We start from the raw sequence: 12,520 nt of genomic DNA on the forward strand, positions 1-12,520 counted from the left end.
AAGGTGTGGGACTCCGGGAAAAGCACGATAACAACCAATGATCAGTACCTTAAGGTGAAGACAGGAATGGTATGAATTCACCGAGCGCAGCAATCTACTACTCCTCCCTAAGAGCAGTTTTACCTGGATTTGAAGAGTGCAATCCTAAGCTACTTCTCTTGAAGAAAGGTCTGTGTAGATCACCCTCTGATACAGTACCCCAAAACATTTGCATTAAAGACGGACGTTGGCAGAGCTGCTCATTCAAGTATAAGAGCTAGGACTTCTTATAATGATCTTGCTCGCTTTTCTCCTTTAGCCAAGGACTTGACTTTAGCCAAGACGATAAACAGGAATATTAAAGTCTCTAATAAGAACTACAGTGAAAATAAATGGCTTATACACTTTGGGTTCGTAATTAACATCCCCCTTTTAATGGCAAACACCTTGAATCTTTCCTTTTGCAGTTATGTCCCAATGGAGTCAAGTTCAGCAACTGGAAATAAAGTTTCTGGAGCAGGTAGACCAGTTCTACGATGACAACTTCCCCATGGAAATCCGCCATCTGCTAGCACAATGGATAGAAAGCCAAGATTGGTAGGAAAAACCTTTTCTTCCCTCTCATTTGATTTCTCTCATGAACAATTCTATCATTATCTGGCAGATTTTAGGGTGCTCGTTTGTCAGCTTTGCAGGCACCTGCACTTTATTCCACTCGTGGATTTAGCCCACTGAACTGAGTTAAAATTTAAGGAATGCCCGCAGGTAAAGCTTCATTTGAACTTGCTTTTAAACAAAATCCAATAGTAATGGCTGGGTGAAGTGGTGGTATTACAAGTTTTTCGTAGGGGGGGAAAAAAACGGCAAGTTAGTTTTCGCTGGAAGTTTTACACGCTGACTTACGGCAGCATCAAATTATTCACTTGTCTGAAAGTGCACTTAAAGCTGGAGATATAAATTTGGGGGAACAAGCCAGCCAGTTTGCAGGAACTGTTCTCTAGAAGGTGAATTTACGCACAAATTCACTGGAGAGTTATCTTCATAAAGTTCAGAGCTAAATGCCAAAAAGAGTTGGAGTTAGTCATACCAAGAAGAGACGGCTCAGTTTTTCAAGCTAAATCCCCAAGACTACTGGAGGACAAAACCTACATCTGCTAAAGAATATAATCTTCTGGTACGTTTCCTCGCTCAGTGTTTATGGGGCTGTAGGAGCACAAGAGCCTTTTTTTGCCAGCTTTAGCAGGAATATCTCAAACAGGCATCTGCCATTTGAGGAGCAAGGAAAGAGAATATCCCAAGGCCGCGGGTACGATGCAGTCCAAAGTCTTTATCTTCCTCTGTTTTGCTCAGGGTCTACCAAGTTTTTCCACAAACAGCGGAACCGGTAAAGCCCGGTTTTGCATGCTACCGTGTCTTTTTGTCCCCTACGTACCCTTCGCCATCAACTTCAGTCTTCCTGTACTTTGGCCAGGCAAGGCTTATCCTCACACCTTACCTGGTGAGGATATCCATCTGCCGACCGGCCATCTGGCTGTTGCCTCCTGGAGCAAGTTATTACTACTGTTTTCCTCAGTGGAGGCACTAATTTGAATTTCTCTTCTCTGCTAACCTGCCATTTTTATGCAGTGTGGAAGGACATAGTCTCTTGTGGAAATGGAGCCCAGTGACAACTCTGAAACTGGGCAGCAAATTCAGAAATTGCATCTGTGACTAACAGAGCAAGAGGGACAGTCTGCACAGGTCCCATTTTCTTTGAGAAGTTAGCTATATTTAAGTTTTCACTGGCTAGAAAGCCCTGGTTGCCTCCTCTCAGCACAGGCTATAGAGCCAGCCAAAGAACATCCTCACGCTATCTTTATAGATGAGATCAGCCTGGAGAAGAGAAAGCTCCAGGGAGACTGCACAGTAGCCTTCCAGTATTTGAAGAGGGCCTGCAGGAGAGGTAGAGAGGGACTTACTACAAGCGCTTCTAGTGACAGGACAAGGGGTACTGCCTTCAAACCTCGATTTATATTAGATATTGGGAAGCAATTCTTCTCTGTGAGGTGGTGAGACGTTGGAACGGGTTGCCCAGAGAAGCTGCGGATCCTCCAAACCTGGAAGTGTTGAAAGCCAGGTTGGATGGGGCCTCGAGCAGCCTGGTCTAGTAGGACGCGTCTTTGCCCGCGTCAGGGGGGTTGGAACTAGATAATCTTGAAGGTCCCTTCCAAGCCAAACCGTTCCATGAACAGGAATAAAAGTATCCTAGAATTGATTATTCACGAACACCTAACTACGTGCATCACCGTATCCTTGCATCTTAGACTGATGTGGGTTGGAAAGGACCATCTAGTCCAAACACCCTGCTGAAGCAGGGTCACCCACAGCAGGTTGCCCAGGATTGCAATGTCCAGGTGGGTTTGGAATCTCTCCAGAGAAGGACACCCTGCAGCCTGTCTGGGCAGCCTGCTCCTCTGCTCTCTCACAGGAAAGAAGTGTTTCCTTACACATTTAAAGCCTGGTGTTTGCTCCTTAGATTTCTGAATGGAAACAGAATTTTCTGCACAGACAGATTGACACTTTATGAAATCTTAAACAGGTGTGGTTCTTGCTCATTGACTCTTTAGGGAGGCTGCGTCCAACAACGAAGCAATGGCAATGATCCTTTTACAGAATCTGCTCATACAAGTGGACGAACAGCTGGACCGAGTTTCACAGGAGAAGAATCTCCTCTTGATACACAACCTGAAAAGAATCAGGAAGCTGCTGCAGGTGAGTTGTTACTTCAGGTGACAAATTGCATACTCTTGACTGGTTTCTAAAGGTGGTGCCCAGCCTTTGCTGAACACAGTTTTATAGAATCATTTCTTCTGCAAAAGCCCTTTCAGATGACTGAGTCCAACCATGCTCTAACTCTGCCAAGTCTGGTGCTAAGCCATAGAATCATAGAGTGCTAGAGATTGGAAGGGACCTCCAGAGATCAGTCCAGCCCAGCCCCCCTGCCAAAGCAGGATCACCTAGGACAGGCTGCACGGGAATGCATCCAGATGGGTTTTGAGAGACTCCAGAGAAGGAGACTTCACAATCTCTCTGGGCAGCCTGCTCCAGGGCTCTGTCACCCTCACAGTAAAGAAGTTTCTCCTCACGTTGAGGTGGAACCTCCTGTGTTCCAGCTTGTACCTGTCGTTCCTTGGCCTGTCACTGGGCACCACCAAAAAAGAGCCTGGCACCTGCATCTTGACAACCACCTCTCAGATATTTATAGACATTGATAAGGTCCTCTCTTAGCCGTCTCAAGGCTAGACATAGAATTGTAGAATGGCTCAGGTTGGAAGGAATCTCAGAGATCATCTATTCCCACCTCCCCACCATGGCCCAAGGCCTCATGCAATTTGGCCTTAAAACACCCCCAGGGAGGAGGCATCCACAACCACTCTGGTCAGCCTTCTCCAGAGTCTCACCACTCTCATACTGAAGAACTTCTGCCTAAGATCCAGTCTAAACCTCCCCCTAAACCATCTCCCCTTGTCCTGCCTCTAGACACCCTTATGAAAAGTCCCTCTCCAGCCTTCCTGTAGGATCCCTTCAGGTACTGGGAAGCAGATTCGGGTCCCACCAGCCTCAAGTCTCTCATTTTTTCTTTATAGGAGAGATATTCAAGTCCCTTAATCAGCCTCACATTCCTCACCACCACATCTCTGCCTCTTTTAAACACCTCCAAGGATGGGGATACAACCACTTCCCTGGGGAACTTGTTCCAGTGGTTGAGAACCCTTTAGTGAAGAAGTTTCTTCTAATATCCAACCTCAATCCCAACTGGTGCAGCTTGAGGCCGTTTCAGCCTGAGGCAGCCTTGTTCCTGCACACAGCTCAGAGCTGTGCTGATTGCTCTAGACTCAAAAGACCAAGCCTTCCACAAGATAATTCAAAATAACAATTCCACTCTTATTACTCTGTGGAGCAATAATTGACATTTTAATGCGCCCTGCTCAGATACAAGCTCTGTTAGTTTTTTAGCTCTGTGCCGATAGATGTTCATGTTTATTACCACTGTAATTACCACCTTGCAGACACATACGGATATTTAATTATGGAGTTAAAAAAATACCCCATCAAACATATTTGGGGCTTTAAAGCAGCAACCTGAAAAAAAAAGGAAGCCCTGTAAATCACCAGCATGTTCTGCTGGTTTATGCTTAGCTGGGATTATTTGTTCTGAATGGCTTAAAGGATTTGCCATTGGGCTTCTGCAAAATGATATTTATTTTGAGTGGCTGAATGTTTCTCCAAAAATGTATTTATCTAAGGCAAGGATTCTCATAGTTCCACTTCATTAGTCACCTACTTCCTGACATCTATCTGTCTTCGGCGCAAAACAGATAGGCATCCGAGTCAAATGAAAGTTTGTGGGTTTTCCTCCTCTTTGGTGGTGTTTTCCAGAAGTACTTAAGTGACAGTTACACTCCTTGCAAAATATTTTTGTCATTTGAGGTATAAATGCACATACACACAGACAGAAGTCCAGGAAAATCTTAGCATTACTTTGCCAAATACTTTGTTTTCTCTATGGCTTTGTGTCTGTCTATTCTTTGGTCCTGCTGGTGGCCTCTTAAAAAATGCACCAACGTTTCCATTTCCACTTCTTCTCCTGCTGTTAGGCACATGACTTAAAACTAAAATTGCCTTTTCTGCAGAAAAAGTTCTGCAGCCAGAAACTATCCGCTGTTCAGCACTGCTTCAACAGCAAATTTACTCAATTGCTTTGGGACTGAAGAGCAGAAAGGTTCAGCCTGTTATTTCTTTCAGGGTCTTGACACTCTTTACTCGGGGCACTGAAACGAGCAGTGCACCGGTGTGTTCCTGACGTAGCACATGGTGTTTTTACAGAGGTTGGAAGGGAGCTGGAAGTCTCATCTAGTCCAACCCTTCTGCCAGACCAGGATCACCTAGAGTAGGTCACACAGGAATGCATCCAGGTGGGTTTTGAAACTCTCAAGAGAAGGAGACTCCACAACCTCTCTGGGCAGCCTCCTCCAGGGCCCTGTTGCCCTCACAGTGAAAAAGTTTTTCCTTGTGTTCACCTGGAACCTCCTCTGCTCCACCTTGCACCCTTTGCTCCTTGTCCTATCATTGGACATCACTGAGCAGAGCCTGGCTCCACCCTCCTGACACTCACCCTTCACGTCTTTATAAACATGAGTGAGGTCACTTCTCAGTCCCCTCTTCTCCAATCCAAAGAGCCTCAGCTCTCTCAGCCTTTCCTCACAATGGAGATGTTCCACGGCCTTCAGCATCTTTATGGTTCTGCACTGGACTCTTCCAAGCAGTTCCCTGAGGCCCTTCTTGAACTGAGGGGCCCAGAACTGGGCACAACGTTGCAGATGTAGCCTCACCAGAGCATTTATGCTAATATCATCACAATGTGCAGAAGGACTGGGTCAGATTTACATGTGGGCTCTACAAACCTCAAGTTTCTCACTGTTCCTTCTCTTCAGACCATATATTTTATTCCTGGTTTTTTGTTTTGTTTTTTTTTTTTCTTTAACCAAAACTTGAAATGGCAGGTCTGGATGCTCTGTGAGATTTGGCACACAGAAACAAGTAAACAGGCCTTTAGGGGTGTGGAAATGGCCATAATGAAAACCATTTTCTTTAAGTCTGGATGCGTTTGGAAAATATATTATAGTTTGCTTCCTGAGCAGCGCAAAGCAAAAGAGGCTTGTTCCAGAAAAACAGAAGGGGCCTTTTAATTGGTTTCTGATTAAGTGGTGGGTTCTCAGGTGGCAAGGATCTGAGCCGTGGTTCCAGAACAAGCCAACAAGCTCAGGTGTCCCCATTATAAGTGTACAGCTAGCTTCTGGTCACCATATACAGAGCTGGCACAAGAACTGCTCTTTTTTAACTCTTGATAAAGCAACAGTGAAGTCCACGTGGAGTAGCCCAAGACATCCCTTCCCTTGACTGCTAGCTCTGAAAAGAAACGCTGCCCAAGTTGTAGCGTACACCAGCCTGCTTTCTCTGGCACCCTGTTGAGTGCTGGAAGGCCCCGACTTAGTAAGCTGTCTGGAGTAGCAAGCTCCCTCCGCTCCCTTGGGTGGCAAAGCTCTGCAGGTTTGCGGTCTGAAGCATTAACAACTTCTTAATGTGTGTGATGCTGGAATTAGACTGCCGATTCAAAAGTTTGTGCTGTAAAATGTTTCCAGCTGAGCTAAAAACAAAGTACAACATCTGTCCCCTTCACTGACCACATTAGCCTCTCTCCATGATAAAAAGACATCAATAACCTGTATTTAGATAAGAACCTGCTTGTTTAGTTTCAAAACACGTGGTCACCACTGAGCAGCACTTGCACTGTTAGAGCTTTCCCTGATTTCTTGTGACCTTCAGCAGTATCACCCACCATCTATTTTGATTTCCCAAAGAATTTCTGTAGGCTGGAGTAGCACTGGACTCCTGCTGTGTTGAGGTTTTTAAAATTATTAACTGTTAAAGGAGATCCAGAGGTGGAGATGAAGATAATTAGAGGACTGAAGCACCTCTGCTTATGAAGACAAACTGAGAGAGTTTGTTCTGCCTGGAGAGGAAAAGGCTGCAGGGAGACCTTAGAGCAACCTTTCAGTACCTGAAGCGGGCTACAGGAGAGCAGGTGAGAGACTTCTAACGAAGGCTTGCAGTGACAGGACGAGAGGGAATGGCTTCAAACTGGAAGAAGCTTGATTTAGAAAGAAATTCTTCCCATGACAGTGGTGAGGCACTGGAACAGGTTGGCCCAGAGAAGTTGTGAGGACTCCAAGCCTGGAAGTGTTGAAAGCCAGGTTGGATAGGGCCTTGAGCAACTTGGTCTAGGAGGAAGTGTCCTTGCCCATGGCAGGGGCACCGGAACTAGATATTCTTTAAGGTCCCTTCCAACCCAAACCTTTCTATGACTCTTTGTGGATGGTATCTGCTGTTATGCTGTTAAATTTGAGTATGCAAATCCTGTGACTATATGCATCACTGAGTGTATTTTGCTGAATATGTGAGAAGCCTGTAACTGGGCATTTGGCTCCCCACCCACAGTTAGATGTACTTGCAGATGTACTCTTAGATGTTAGATGTACTCTTTCCATTTGAGCTAATTTGTGGCGGTTTCATAATAGAACAGCAGAAGAGGACTGATATACACAGGACAATACCAGGGGCCCTTCTGTCCCAACATACCGCCTAGAGAAAGGGAGACCGGAAGGCTACACCATAAAACTAGCAGGCTTTTTCACTGACTAATGGAGGGCTGGGTTTATGAGTAGGGGAGTAAGCTACATTTGTCAACATCTTTTCTGGTGGCTCTGTGAACAGTGTTGGTTTGATTAAGTTACCATAGTTGGTTACTATGAGCCCACCTTTTATCTCCGCTTTGCTCTTTGAAGAAGCAATTCTTGGAAATGTCACAGTTCACTCCTCTTCCTTCCCCTCTATACCACACAGACCTGCAGACACATCTACAACGTGCACACAGGCACAACAGAAAGCTGTTCAACTTCAGCACACGATCTTGGAGCAATGTTTGTTTGTTCTTTGGAGGCAAATTGTGTTATCAGAGGAGTAGGTGGTGCTGGAAACCAGCCTTTCTTGCTAAGTATGCAGAGCAGTACCTTGATCTGTGGGATAGGTTCCTTAATACTGTGACAACAGTAATAATAAAATCACACTCAATCTCAGCCTGGTAGGGGTTGGAAGGGACCTCTGGAGATCATCTAGTCCAACCTCCATGCTAAAAGCAGGGTCACCCACAGTGGGTTGTCTGGGATGATCACCGTGTCCAGGTGGGTTTGGAATCTCTCCAGAGAAGCAGACTCCACAACCTCTCTGGGCAGCCTGCTCCAGGGCTCCAGCACCCTCACAGCAAACACTTTTTTCCCCTCGTGCTTAGGTGGAACTTCCTGTGTTCTAGTTTATGCCCATTGCCCCTTGTCCTGTTGCCGAGCACCGCTGAAAAAAGCCCAGCCCCATCCTCTTGCCCCCTTGCCCTTTAGCTGTTGCTCAGCATTGAACAGATCCCCTCCAAGTCTGCTCTTCTCCAGGCTAAACAGCCCCAGGTCTCTCAGCCTCTCCTCCCCAAAGAGATGCTCCGGGCCCCTAATACAACTAGAGAACACACAAAACGCATTAAAAAGCATTCTGGAGTTCTTAACAAAAGGCAAAATTGAGTGACTAATGTTTAGCTAGAAATGCCACTAGATGGTCAATGAAGAGCAGCCTTAGAAGAGGAAGCCATGGACGCTTTACGAATGGATTCTGCTGCTGTTTACTAGACAGCAAGTGGCTCACCAGGATCCAGATTCCTGGTGCTTTTACTGAATCTGGAGAGAATTATGCTGAGCATACCCCACCTTGAAAGATCTTTTGGGATTCATTTTTGTTATCAAATGGAGAAAATGTTCAAAGCGAGGTAGGATGAGGCCTCGAGCACCCTGGCCTAGTGGAAGGCATCTGCCCATGGCAGAGGAGTCAGAACTAGGCAATCTTTAAGGTCTCTTCCAACCTAAACCATTCTATGATGAGTCTGCGATTGACCTGAAATGTCTTTACTTAAACATCCTAGTGGCTGCATGAGAAGAATGATGGAAGTAGCGAAAGAAATGAGAAATTGCCTGCCTCAGGCTTGCAATATGAGGCTTTGGATCATCTTAAGTGTTGCGAGGGGCAAAGAGTTGAAATCCTAGCAGAAAGACGGGTCTGCCTTTAGGCCGCAGGGATCGCCGTTAGAGAAGCGACTACGGCATGTGGCATTTCTGCTCACGCTGCTGACAGTCCAAAACCATCTTGAGGGAAAAAGAAACACTAAGCGGCAAGTGGGCAGTTTGAGAAAGTTACAAGCTCTTGAAAGTACTGCTGAAAAACTTAGTAAAGCAGCTGAGGTTCCTGCTAGCTCTCAGTAATTTGCTTCTCTATTTCTTGTTGTCATTGAAACATTGCTTCTCAACATGAATCTGATATAAATGTACAGGTTATGTTCAAATCAGTGGCTTAGGATAAAATCCTTCATATTCACCTCTTACATTACTACTACTACTTCTCTAGTCAGGAAATTTGATTCTTTTTTTACAGCAAAGCAGCGTTTTATTGCTGTGCTCTCTGATGGGAGACAGTACAGCCCAGTCCTTTGCTAAGGTTACATTTTCTGTCCATCTTCTTACAAAACTCGCTGCTTCCTTCAGCAGCAGTTCTGGAAAGGAAGGAGGAGAGAAAATATTTGGAGGCAATGGGGGGAAAAGGGAGAGGGGAACTATGCCTGTGGTTCTTTCTCCTGCTTAAAACCTAGATGAAGAAAAGCAGAGGAGATTAGTCACAAGGAGATGGTGTGTGCTGTTGCCATGACAACAAAACAGAAAGGGCTCAGAAGAGCTGCCTGGCACTTTTAGGAACCAGAGTGCAGATACTACAGTCTGCATGACCTTAGCCCATGAACAATTAATTACATCTTGGTTTTCAGAAGGAATGGTTGGAAGTGATGTCGTGACTGGCCCGGATGGACGCTCCTCTGCAGTACATCAATAGATGTAATGCACGACAGTTGATGACATGTAGACAGAGGCATCGTCCCTACTTCTGACTCGTGTGCCAAAGTCGTCGGTTAGGGGCAGTGAACCAGAGGAGTCGGGGCAGAGGAGGCCTAGAGCAGCCTCACACCCCAGTGTCCCACTGCTCCAGTTAGGAATGGTGCTGGCAGGCAATTGCTTGTGGGTCTCTGAGCAATCCAGCGGTGTTCATCCCAGGGATGTTCTTCCCCAAATACTCCAAGCTGAAAATTTGGAGCACTCAGTAGTTACCTTCTAGATGGGACGTAGTTCTGTGGGATTACAGCCTGGGTTCAGCTGAGTTCCCAGGAATTGGGGAGCCACTGGCTGCACCGTGATGGATGCAGGACAACTACAAATGTGAAAATGCAGTTGTTCTCAGAATCATCCTACTCTCAGATCTCTGAAGCTCTAACTTCTGCTCTAGTTTCAAGATGTCTTCTGAAAGCAATCCCTTGTGATTAGTGGCCGCATGCATCTGTGTCACATCAATGTTTACTGGATTCAGAGGAAAATCTGGTTACATCAATCTTCCTTTATAAAAATGAATTAACCACCGAAGCCCGAGTGAATGAGCATAGTGTGTGTTCTGGGGAACAATTTGCTGTAAATGATGTGTCTTTATGACACTCATTTGATACTCACAGCAGATGAACTTTACCCATTCACCAGCCTTGCTACAGATCCAGATGAGGGAAGAGAGGGCGATGGGCATTCTGTGTGTTAACACCTTGGGGTGTGCTTACAAAGGGAGAGGTCAGGCAGAATCACCTGATTTGCCAATTCCCACCAACCAGTCACACCAAAACAAGATTTTAGAAGCAGTGTAGTCACGCTGTGGAGTTGGGAAGTAATAATTTAGTTCTGTTTCTTTCTCCTACACAGCCCTACATTTTTATGGGAGGGTTCACAGATTGCATTGGGTTGGAAGGACCCTCAAGGGCCATCTTGTCCAACCTCCCTGCAGTCAGCAGGGACACCTCCAACTACATCAGGCTACCCAGGGCCACATCGAGGCTGATTTTGAATGTCTCCAGGGATGGGGCCTTAACCATATCCCTGGGCAACCTGTTCCAGTATTTCACCGCTCTCATTGTAAAGAACTTCCTCCAACCTAAATCCGCCTTGTTGCAGTTTCAGACCATTGCCCATCGCTACAAGCCCTTCTACACAGTCCCTCTCCAGCCCAGCCTCTCTGTGGGTCCCCTTCAGATACTGAAATGTAACTTCTCTGGAAGATCTGGAGTAGCATCTGAAAATATCTTCTGGCATTGTAATCGACATATATTAACATAATGACATTTCTTTTCTTTTCATATAAGCGTCACCCTCTTCCTAAGCAGTAAAAACAAATAGCATCTTACTTCACACCATGCTCCTTTAAAGAGTCACAGAGTGGCGCCTTCCTGATTGTGCTTCAGGTTCTCAGCAAGGTTCTTGGTTTTACTGGCCAGTGTGTTTCACTCTGTAATGAGAACCAAAACATTTTTGTTCTTCTGCAGATAGGACTAAAATGGACATACAGAAGGATCTAAGACAGGTTGCACCGATGAGCCAAGGTCAATTGTATGAGGTTCAACAAGGCCAAGTGCTGGATCACACTTGGGTCACGACAACCCCATGAAGGCTACACGCACGGGGGAGTGGAGGCCGGAAAAGGTGGAAAAGGACCTGGGGGTGCCAACTGACAGCTGGCTGAACATAAGACAGTGCGTGCTCAGGTGGCCAAGAAGGCCACCAGCCTCCTGGCCAGGATCAGCAATAGTGTTACCATCAAGACTAGGCAGGGATCATCCGTGCCCTTGTAGCGGGCACTGCTGAGACTGCACTTTGAGTACTGGATTCAGTTTCAGCCTTCACTGCACGACTGATGCCGAGGTGCTGGAGCAGGTCCAGAGAAGGGCAACAAAGCTGGTGAAGGGTCTGGAGAACAGGGCTGGGGAGGAGTGGCTGAGGGAACTGGGGTTGTTCAGCCTGGAGAAAACAAGGCTATGGGGAGACCTCACTCTCTCCAGCTACCTGACAGGGGGTTGTATCAAGGTGGGGGCCCAGTTTCTTCTCTCAGATAACAAGCGGAATGAGAAGAAACTGCCTCAAGTTATGCCAGGGGAGGTTTAGGTTGGACAACAGAACAAACTTCTTCACTGCAAGAGTGGTCAAGCATCGGAACAGGCTGGAGTCACCATCCCTAGAAGTACTGAAGAAATGTGTAGATGTAGCACTCAGGGACAGAGTTTGGTGGTGTTGGGCTAACGGCTGGGCTCAGTAATCTGGGAGGTCTTTTCCAACCTTAATGATTCTGTGATTCCACGCTACAAAGTTTTTTTATTTCAGGTGACTGTGCACACAAGTCACTTGCACCTCATGTAAGTGCCAGAAAGGTACCTCCGCGAGGGACCCCATGGTTATTTATTTCAGGACACCAAGGGAAAAGGTCCTAATAGCATTAGATCTGAAATAGGACATTCCAGTTGGTACTTAACAGACAACTCCTAACAAGCACTGCGCTGAGAAACAGTTGCAAAGAATGGAAACCGAGCCATTGATGTTTGAGTTGCTGTTTCCTGTTAAGCTTACAACGGGGCGAGAATGGAACAAAAGAAAGTTTCTAGTCCACCACAGAAGATCCATTTCAATGTGTTGTTGACGTGCCTTTAGAGCTTTTGCAACCCACCACTTCAACAGAGCAGCAAATAACAGTAGGAGATAGGTTTGGAACCAGCGTGTCCTACGTCAATCAATTCAGAATGGTTTTTCTTGAGCATCTTGTCCCCACCGAGTTCTCCAGCTCAACCATTAAAGCTGCTTTCAAAGAATGTTAGCGTACAAATGGACAACCCCACGCAGAAGTCTGTATGCTAAAGCAGCTGCTGTGAGTGATTGCAGGCTGGTGACTGCTAATAAAATGATCATTACAAGGCTGATCAAAGGCTATTTATTACAAGTGAAATGTTTTTATTTCCTAGTTATTGTCTAAATAATACAACTCTAACAGGTTTTTTTCT

The 12,520-nt window shown here is 46.0% G+C and overlaps 1 protein-coding gene across 1 annotated transcript in view; it reads left to right on the forward strand.

The window, feature by feature from the left end:
- Positions 1-448: 448 nt before the first annotated feature.
- STAT4 (signal transducer and activator of transcription 4) overlaps positions 449-12,520 on the forward strand; it is a 41,433-nt gene continuing 29,361 nt past the window's right edge. Inside the window, exons 1-2 of the mRNA XM_009911216.2 lie at positions 449-576; positions 2,586-2,730. Coding sequence (XP_009909518.2) covers positions 449-576; positions 2,586-2,730 — 273 coding nt within the window. The remainder of the gene's footprint in view (positions 577-2,585; positions 2,731-12,520) is intronic.

Source organism: Dryobates pubescens, chromosome 37 (genome assembly GCF_014839835.1).
Source record: "Dryobates pubescens isolate bDryPub1 chromosome 37, bDryPub1.pri, whole genome shotgun sequence".
Taxonomy (NCBI): Eukaryota; Metazoa; Chordata; class Aves; order Piciformes; family Picidae; genus Dryobates; species Dryobates pubescens.